Here is a 10,724-nt window from a genome sequence, read left to right on the forward strand (position 1 = left end):
GTCGTCAGACACCGCCTACCAAGAGCCTGGGTCTGACCGAGGTTTGTACCTAAAAGGAAGTTTTTATCCTCGCCACTGTCGCACTGTTGCTTGCTCTGGAGGAAACTACTAGAACTGTTGTGTCCTTGTGGATTCTGGAGTGTGGTCTAGACCTGCTCTATCTGTAAAGTGTCTTGAGATAACTCTTGTTGTGATTTGATACTATAAATAAAATTGAATTGAATTGAATTGAGTAAATTTAAATCAGTACTTTTACCAGAGTGTTTTTTAACACAAGTATCTGTACTTCTACTTAAGTACGAGAAGTGAGTACTTTTGTCATCTCTGTTAAATGTAAATGTGCTGTATTTATATAGCGCTTTTCTAGTCTTAACGACTACTCAAAGCGCTTTTACATCATACAGGAAATATTCATCATTCACACACATTCATACACATTCATACACTGTGGCCGAGGCTGCCGTACAAGGTGCCACCTGCTCATCAGATAAACACTAACTCATTCATACTCCGAGCACTCGAGCAGCATTGGGGGAAACTCGGGGTTCAGTGTCTTGCCCAAGGACACTTCAACATGGGACTACAGGGCCAGGGATTGAACCACCAACCTTCCGATTGGCAGGCAACCGCTCTACCACAGCCGCCCCCCCCTCTGTTGAGTACACATTGAATTATATAGTAGCCGTGATAAATAAGCCTGAAGCTAATTTTTAGCCACGTGTTCAGGAAGAAATAATCCAACTCTGTGTCCTTTTGGACTCTAAGCTGCTTCATCTTTCAAAGACATTTCAAATATTTACCCTGGGTTTGCAACTTCTCTGGTCACGTAACTGTTTATGTTGTAATAGCCCCTGACCATGAACTACAAAAAATAACTGACGTATTAGCACCACTCCCATTGGTTTGGGGAAAGCCTTTTTGAAGCCTTGCGTTTTGCAATTTGGCTGTTGCTATCTTATTTGTTTTTTAAACCGCACATGGTGATTTTTCGACAGGAGAGTGTAGCTGGGGAGGATGATGCAGTCAAGCTAGTGTTGTTTGTGGTTGCTTAATGTTGGTTAAATTTGCCAATTTCCAACCCCTCTGAAGGAAGTAATATAGTACCTTCTGGGTACTGGCACCAATTATCTGCATGTACGTCAGTACAAAAATTGTCAGACCTTCCCTTCCGTTACCAGCTAAAGCTTCTAGTAGCTAGATAGCTTGGTTCAAGTGAGAAGTAGGGTCCTTTACCCATTCTAATACAACTGACTTCTTTTTACAAACGATAGTGAAGTTGCCCCCTGCTTGAAATGAGATAGAATGCAGGTTTAAGGCACTTGCATTGGCTTTACTATTCACAGCCAGAAGCTTCGTCCATTGATTTTACAGTCTATGCCCCTGACAAATGGCAGGGGGGCATAAGCACATATAATGATGGAGATTAAGTACTGATTGGTCTATAGCAAGTGAGCTAAACACATAATGTGCTTGCTTGAGGCCATCGGCACCCATAAAGCAAAAACAGCTGAAGCAGAGTTTAATTGGTGGGTTGGTGCACCTCTCACTTACCTCCCTTTCTGAGTATGACGTCAGGAGGGCTTTTAAGCATGTAAACATCAAGGAAGCAGCAGGACCTGACTATTATTGGGTGGGTACTCAAACTGCTGACCAACTAGTGCAGGTATTTAGAATAATATTCAACCTGTCACTGGCTCAGCCTGTCATACCCACATGCTTCAGGAAGTCCACCATCATTTCTGTGCCAAAGAAAACAAGACCAGCCTGCCTAAACCAGACACTGTATCTGATTCCCCTACCTTTTGTCGAATCTCTTCTTCCATCCTGATTGGGGAGCCAAACTCAGCAACCTGACGGACTCCCTCGCTGGCGTAGCCCTCGTACTCCCATAGCACGTAACTTCTGGTATGAGACGCACCAATCAGAGCCGACCAGTGGTTCGCTCGTCCTGGAAGACATTTTTTTTTACATTTAGGTTGGAGTGGTTGGATTTCTTAAAAGTAAGTCAAGAGGGGAGTGAATACTCACTGATTGAATATGTTGCTAGCTGTGTGCCTGACATCCTGACAAGATAGGAATAATAAACTGTATATTTCTGTTGGTCAGTCAGTATTTTCCTTTGGCTAGGAGCAATTAAGTTGTGGTTTTACAGGGGGTTAGTGAAGATTGCCCAGGCAACCAGTGAAGACGCACAGAACCCTTTGTTTAACAGCAACTTGTTTTAATACTTTTTTTCAACACTAGCACCGGCAGACACTTTAGGGGCACTATAACCGCCAGACCCAGTGCCCAATTGTCAGTATCCTTTTGTTTTTACTGATAATGTGTCGTCACTATAGCGCTGTGGTAATCTCTATAGCACAATGGACACACACAGCCTCCACACACCATATATATACTTCTCACAGCTTACACCAACACAAAAACTGGTTACAGTAACACTTAGCAGTGTTAATGTGTAAATTTACTATCTATATTTAGAAAAAATATTTTCATGCTGCCACCCAATGCAGTTATTGTCTGATAACGGTCATTTTCACCGGGTCTTGTTCAGTTCGGTCAACACAAAGTCTCAGAGGTAATTGTGAGCAACAACTGCCAAAAAAACTCTCTCTTCGGTTCTATCTGATGTTTTCAGTTGTAAGCAACTATAACCTGCAGTGTGAAAAGCGTAAAACAAATACTGAAACATATTGTGGGCTAATTCATTTCAGCATTTTTATTTTGGCTAAATAACTAAATTGTAAATAAAATCATGGTGCAAATGACTACAATATTACATTTTGTCTTATGAAAGGACAATAATTAGCCCCCACAGTATTTATTACTGCCTCTCTATCTCTCCCATACATGTCTTCCAGTTCAAAAGTCAACACACAATCTACCTTTGGATCGGGCACATCCCAACCAAGCTACAAAAATAATCCAATTTAAGTTTAACATAAATAACTGTTGTGGTTTGGGGTTTTTGTTTGGGTTTATTTTTCCCTTTTTGCCTCCTTGTGTGTGTTCTTGGTTTTTTCCCCAGTCTTGTGTGGTTGTCTCTGTCTCGTGATTCCCTGGTAAGCATAGACATATAAAGAGTAGACGCCGTATTGGTAGGCTGAGCGCGAGAAATCCAGCCGCCATCTTGGACCGGTCATACTCGTTCCTTAGCAGCAGAAAATACAAGATACCAGATTACTCTGCAGCATATTCCTGCTCAGATCGGTGGATTTCTTTTATCTTATCTCTTTAACTCTGGGTTCTGTAAAGCATTTTGTATCCGTGTTTTGAAAATTGCTACATCAGTTAAGTTTTGCGAGTTTTAAAGGGAGATTCAAACAAGTAAATGTGCAGTTTAAATAAAAACTGCCACTTTCATTTCATACTGCTACTTTGAATAAGTACTGGTACGCGTGCTTTGTTAGGGGTAAAAGATATATCAACGCAATATCGTTACACAGCACATTGTTATAGAAGTGAGTATGACCTATACATTATTCTGGGGGTCCTAAAGCAGCACTAATGTATGCTTATGGGTCTTACATTCGGGATCGTCTCTGGTTTAGTTGGGATTTGGTTGATAAGACTTGCACGTTACTCTTACAAGGTATTATAATACATATATATATATATCTATATATATATATATATATATGTATATATATATATATATAAATATATATATATTATGCCTTTTCACTAGCAATGTGCTTGAGTAGAGTCAACAACAACATAAAGAGGTGGATCTTGTCCAAATACTTATGTAATAAGGCTGAGACAAACTGGTCATTATCAAATATACAAAGTTGCGATATGCAATATATAGTTATTTTGTGGAGCTGTCCTGTTAACTTTATTTATGGCATTTTTACTGTCCAACCAGTAGAGCCCGTTGTTCTGTAGACATCGGTCCTTAGTTATTTATTTAAGTTGGAACCGTCCAATATGACTGTCAGTGAAATAAAACTTTTGTTGTAAGAAAACGTGTTCAATTTGTTATGAATCTATTTTGTAATTTTACATATGTTTAAAAATATCGGAATTCACACTCAATGTTGTAATATCACATTCTGTGAATGTCGTGCAAACCTAGTGGTGTGTGTGTGGTGTGAGTGTGTGTCTGTGTGTGGTGGAGTGCGGCCCCTAAATGTCAAGGTCCGGGAGGCGATTGATGCAGAACAACAGGTAGACTGTCTGTGTGGTGGGTGTGTGTGTGTGGTGTGTGTGTGGTGTGGTGTGGGGTGTGTGTGTGGGTGGTGTGTGGTGTGTGTGGTGGTGTGTGTGTGTGACAGAGAGAGAGACAAATATAAAAAGCTTCAAGTAGACTCTAATAATATAATCATATTGTTATTGTACTTAAATATCTAACTTTACAGCCACTATCTGTTTCTCTTCCCATCATATTATAATGTATGATTTGCAAAACCTATATGTGATATAATATATACATATACAATATGTATATGTTTGATGCAATTATATATATATATATATATATTATATATATATATGTGATGTAGGGTATTTTGCAATACCATCATTTACAAATAAAAGATACACAGAGGATGTCTGGTCTATGGTCTGGGTGACCAGACGTCTCGGATTAGGTGACAGTCCCCGTTTTTGGTTGTCTGTCCACAACTAAAACAGAAGAAAAAAACGATCTCTGTCCTGTTTGTTTTTAAAGACACAAACATTAGTTTTTTCAATCAGATTGATAGTCAAAACGGAAATGTCCCCGTTTTCTCTTTTTGGGGATTATTTCCCAGTTTTGATCTCGGACGTCTGGTGAATTATATCATATCCAGATTTATTACTGTTAGACACTTGAATATTAAAATACTGCTAACCATGTGTCCTGTTTCATAGCTACATGTTTGACCTTTGTAGCAAAAAAAACCATGAAACGTTATGGATTAAAGCGATTCTGGTTTTCCAACTTGGTCCCAGGTGTGTGTCTGGTACAACCCAGACAGGGCAACGTTGTGTGTGTGTGTGTGGTGTGTGGTGTGGTGTGTGGTGTGGTGTGTGTGTGTGGGTGTGTGTGTGTGTGTGTGTGTGTGTGTGTGGTGTTTCTGCAAATAAATAAATAACATTGTAAAGGCTACCATATACACCCGCGCCCACCGTGCGCACGGATCCATAATCTTAATAAGCGTGAGCAAAGTAGGAAAGATATTCACACTTCTGGGATCAATTACTCTGTAGCAAAATGATATTAAATCCGAAATGATGCATCTTTCCTAACGTAGTAAAGTTAACAATGAGCTACAAATACATTTTTATCAAAACGAGCCGTCCTCCAACCTGGAGCAATAAGACTGGTCTCTAGCAGCAGCCGTCGGTACTTAGACGTCTATAAACTCCAACACCCACAGACAAATATTTGTTAATTTAATGGTTAAATAAAGTAGTGTCTCCAAGCTTATGTTTTAACAGTAAGTGCTGTAGTACAACTGAGGAGACAGTTATGATTAAGTTAAGAATATACAGTATATAGAATATTTTTCCTATTTTGCTCACGTTTATAAATCCTTGAGCACGGATTGTTATGAATCCTTTTCTCTCTGTATGGCTTGCCCGCTCGCGGTATGAGGCGCGTGTCCGCGCTATTCTCCAACCTTTTGTACAAAACTAAAGTAACGAGTCAGTTTTGTAAAATGTAAGTAGTAGAAAGTAAAAAGTTGCCACAAAAATAAATAAAAAGTAAAAATTACTGAAAAATCTACTTGAGTACAGTAAGGAAGTATTTGTACTTTGTTACTTCCCATTTCTGACTATGGGACACAACAGTTGTCTTTGGAAAAAGCCAAAAAAACTGTGTTTTTTTTCTGTTTCCGGTCTTCATGCTAAGCTAAACTAACCAACTGTTGCTTTTGTATTGATCTAACTCTTGACAAGAAATGAAGAGGCGTATTTCCCAAATTGTCAAACTATGAGTTGTTTCAGTGAATTAAGTTTGAATAACTGCTGCACTGATTGATTGATGGTCATGGTTAATCTTATCCAGTATTGTCCTCCTTTTTGTGGCAATTTTTCTGGCAGTTTTTGGCAGTCTGTACTTTGACTAGTGGTCATCAACAGATTGTACTTACTTGGGTAGTCTTTGGGATGTACTTTCTCTGACCAGTTGCCATAGAAGGTGAGTCTGTACTTGGCTGTTCCGCAGGCACAGCACTCCGTATCAGGAACTTCTGTGGCTTCACCAAACACACGCTCTACATGAAGAAAGGATGTGAACATGACAACCCCCAGTCATATGAACACCCACTCATATGTGAAGAAATCTAAATCATAGAAAAAAAATCCACGTAAAGCTGTACTGTGGTCTAGACCTACTCTATCTGTAAAGTGCCTCAAGATAACTCATGCTATGAATTGATACTATAAATAAAATTGAATTTAATTGTTGGTATGTGCTTAACACAACCTGCAACTGGGGTCCTATCTGGTATGGTAAACCCTGGTATAAGATTAAGATTTTGGTGAGGTGAAGTAGTTGTTATGAAAGGCTTGACAAACCATTTTTTTTTTTGTTTGCTCTGATTTTTATTGTACAATAAATGTGTGTGCATCAGAGCTAATAGAGTCCTATCACCTAACTGTCTCACAGGAGTTAATAAAAATCTGGCATGGCACTTTCCCCTGCAGTGAAATCACAGGATGATAAATGCTGTGATGCTGCTCTGTGTTGAAATATAAAGAAATACTTAAATTACACACAGACTCCCTGGATATCCATGATTCAACGTCCTCACAGTTCCCCCCACTGCCTCTTTGGTCTTCAAAAAATTTTAAACACAGAGACTGGGAGCTGCTCCGCTCCAAAAAGATAAAAAAAAAAAACAATAGAAAAAAAGGGATATTGGCACCATGATGGGTGGACAAGGATGAAAAGATAAGCAGCCAAAAAGAGAGGGGAAGAGATGATGGGCAGCTGTCTTTACCTTTCTCACACAGTCGAATAGTGAGAGAGCCTTCATCCTGGAAATAAATGATTCTCTTCTGGACAATACTGGCCCTGGAGAGACAGAGAGATAGATAGTTAGGAAGGGAAAGTATTGAAAAGAAAGATGAGAGAAATGTGAAAGTTGTATAGTAAAACTTGCAAGGAGAATGCTATAAGTGCATTAGATGGATAATACCATAGTGGGTGTTTTTCAATATCTGATTCATATAATCCTTGGCAAGAGGGGAAGGTATTGGGTCCCCCAACATTTGATAGTAAGAAATGTCTTTTAAAAGAATAAAAAACAATAACCACTGAGGGATTGTATTTTTTGTTTTGAAGTTTTCTGCTTTGTTTTGGATGAACACCTGCAACCTTTTCTTGTAAGGTAAGTGCAATTTGTTTCTTTTAAAGCTCCTCGTTGTTTGTAATCACTCTGACACACATAAATATTTGTCTTTTTGGAGCCACTGTCCCAGTTTGGGGGCTGCCCCAAGTGTCCGATTACCAATGAACCACTGTTGCCTTTACTTTCAAAATCTTCAACATCCTCTATAAAACCTTGTTTTTTTTCAAGCTTCTTGTGTTTCTTCTAACCCTATGCTGCTATTGCTTGGGATTGCTATGTCTATCACAACAGCCTTCTTCGACTGTTTGTCAACCACTATAATGTCCAGTGTTTAGCCATCCCCATTTTATCTTCTTGGTCTGAAAGTCTCACAAGATCTCAGGTATGTAATTCTCATCCACCTACAGAGGTGCTTCTCACTTGGATCTTGGGACTTCCAGCCCATACATGGCACAGATATTCCTGTACATTAAACCAGACATCTAGTTCCGTACCTGCCTGCATCTTACACGTGATGGTGATCTGACATGCTGACGTTTACGTAAAGCCTATTGTGTCACTTCCAGTGTTCCTGTGTTACAGACGCAACTCTGCTGCTCCAGCAAAACTTACTCAACTCTGCTTTATTGTTGTTCTGCTTTATCGTTTAAATTAGCGGCTATTCTCTGCTATGGCTTCCAGTAAAATCCAGCATTGAATTTAAAAATCCTTCTACTGACTTACAAAGCCTGCTACACTCTGCTGTGCCTTGTAACGCTGATCCTCGACGCATGTGGCAGGGCATTCAGGCCATCAGTGACTATAAACCCACTCCTCCACCCCCGCAGCCACTGATGTCAACTTCCTGAACGAGTTAATGACTTTTATGCTCGCTTTGAAAGAGACAACAGAAAACTGACTGCCAAAGCGCTCAAACCCTCAGCTGACCACCCCCCCATCACACTCTCCTCCACAGATATCTGCAAGGCACTGACAGGATCAGCACGCACAAGGCTGCTGGACCGGATAACATCCCTGGACGCGTACTCAGGGCTGTGCGGAGCACTCGCTGGAGTTTTTACAGACATCTTCAACTTGTCTCTTGCCCAAGCTGCTTTACCAACATGCTTAAATCACTCATTGTGCCAGTGCCAAAACACTCCAGCCCGAAGTGCCTTAACGACTACCGCCCTTGTACACTCACAACCCATCGTAATGAAGTGCTTTGAGCCTGGTCCTGGCACACCTAAAGAGCTCGCTACCATCAACATGGACTCACACCAGTTCGCCTACCGTAGCAATAGGAGCACAGAGGATGCGGTTTCCATGGCACTGCACTCTGTGCTCACACATCGGACAATAAGAACACTTATGCCAATACTGTGTGTTGACTTCAGCTCAGCATTCAACACTGTCATCCCCGGCTAAGTTAATAGCCAAACTTGAGACCTGGGCATCAACACCTCCACGTGCAATTGGATTTTGGACTTTCTTACCAACAACCCCAGAATGTTCGATCAGGCTCCAACTGCTCCACGTCCATCACACTCAACACTGGTGTACCACAGGGCTGTGTGCTGAGCCCGTTTCTCTACCCCTCTTCACCTCCGACTGCAAGCCTGTGTACGAATCTAATTCCTCATCAGTTTGCGGACGAACACTACGGTGATTGGTCTCATCAGCAACAACGATGAGACTGCCTAAGGAAGAGATCCAGCACCTGGCCACATGGTTCCACTGAAAATAACCACCTCCTCACACACCACCAAAACCAAGGAGCTCATCGCGGACTTCAGAAAGGAGCCAAGGGCACGACGACACCATCCACATCGATGGAATGGCTGTTGAGCGTGTCTCCAGTTTCAAGTTTCTGGGATCCCACATCTCGCGGACATTTCCTGGTCAACCAACACCCCTGCCTGGTCAAGAAGGCTCACCAGCGCCTCTTCTTCCTGAGGACACTGAGGAAGAATCACTTTCCTTGACTATCCTGTAACTTCTATCGCTGTGCATAGAAAGCATCCTGACCAACTGTGCAACAGTGTGGTATGGGAGCTGTTCTGTTGCAGAGCGCAAGGCACTGCAGCGGGTGGTAAAACCGCCCCAGCGCATCACCGGGACTCCCACTACCCGCCATCGAGCACATCCAGAGGAAACGCTGTCTGCATCGAGCTCGCAGCATCCTGAAGGACTCTTCTCACCCAGCCCACCAGACTGTTTCTCCTCCTCCCTCCGGCAGGCGTTTCAGGGTCCCGGACCGGACCAGCAGACTAAGACCAGTTTTTTCCCCAGAGCTGTCTCTTTATTGAACTCTAATCCTCATTGATCCCACTCCCTCATATACTGACAGACTCTCCCTCTCCCTCCCCACACTGCCTCCATTTGTTATCTGCAAAATTATAATGTTCATCTGCACTGCTGACTGTTCTATAGTAACGACTGTTACTCTGCATCTTTTGCACTACTTACCTTTTTGCACTACTTACATTTCATTTGCACTGCTGACTGTTTATTTACAGACCAATTGTTTACATTTACATCCGCACTACCGTACTTTAACTGTATATGCCAATTACTTTCCACCGCACTTTATTATTCGGAGGTTTCTGCCCAACTTTATTTTATTTCTTAGTATATATGCTATTTGCACATATCTGTAAAAATTTGCAATTATAGTAATATCCACCAAATTCCTAGCTGTAATTCTTGCTCACAATACCTTGTTATCTATATTTGTATTCAAGGACAACCCACTGTAAAACTCTGTTTATAATAGTATTGTTTTCTATATTTATTCATTACATATCCATGTCTTGCACTTATGGAACCATTGTATATCCTGCACTTACTGCATTGCACTTCTGGTTAGACCCAACTGCATTAGTTGGTCCTTGTACCTGTACTTTTGTAATGACAATAAAGTTGAATCTAATCTAATCTAATCTAATCTAATGCTGTGCAGTGCCCTGCTATGCCATGAACTACTACAAACTACTATTTTTAGTCACTGTTCCTTTATCTTTTACTGTTACTGTTATTGCCACTTTTCCTTTCAACCCCAACCGGCCGTTAGACATTGCTTACATTGCATACTAGAACTGTTTTGTCCATGTAAATTATAGAGTGTGGTCTAGACCTACTTTATCTGTAAAGTGCTTTGAGATAACTCTTGTTATGAATTGATACTATAAATAAAATTGAATTGAATTACTGGTATGTGCTTACTGTCTCAGGTGCGTCTTTACACAACCTGCACCTGGGGTCCTATCTGGTGTGGTAAACCCTGGTCTCTATTAATAGTGTGCGCCTGTTCTTGTGCAGCCATTATTAATTGTTCTGTTAAACATGAGGTTGTCAAATGAATCAAATATCAACTTAAAGCTGTACGTAAAGCTGTATTGTGCACCACCCGGTTAATTTTACCACCTATTAAATAATAATACTAATAGTAATAATAATAAT

At 40.8% G+C, this 10,724-nt stretch overlaps 1 protein-coding gene across 2 annotated transcripts in view; it reads right to left on the reverse strand.

Annotated features, from left to right (window-relative positions):
* Positions 1-10,724, reverse strand: part of spon1b (spondin 1b) — a 214,453-nt gene that overhangs the window by 153,066 nt on the left and 50,663 nt on the right. For both annotated transcript variants that reach the window (XR_004333036.1, XM_032523322.1), the window contains exons 4-6: positions 6,933-7,006; positions 6,081-6,203; positions 1,800-1,948 (exon numbers count right to left, since the gene is read on the reverse strand). Coding sequence is in view for 1 of the 2 variants with exons in the window: in XM_032523322.1 (XP_032379213.1) it covers positions 1,800-1,948; positions 6,081-6,203; positions 6,933-7,006 (346 nt within the window). In the remaining variant the exon portion in view is untranslated. The remainder of the gene's footprint in view (positions 1-1,799; positions 1,949-6,080; positions 6,204-6,932; positions 7,007-10,724) is intronic.

This window comes from Etheostoma spectabile, chromosome 8, assembly GCF_008692095.1.
Source record: "Etheostoma spectabile isolate EspeVRDwgs_2016 chromosome 8, UIUC_Espe_1.0, whole genome shotgun sequence".
Lineage (NCBI taxonomy): Eukaryota > Metazoa > Chordata > Actinopteri > Perciformes > Percidae > Etheostoma > Etheostoma spectabile.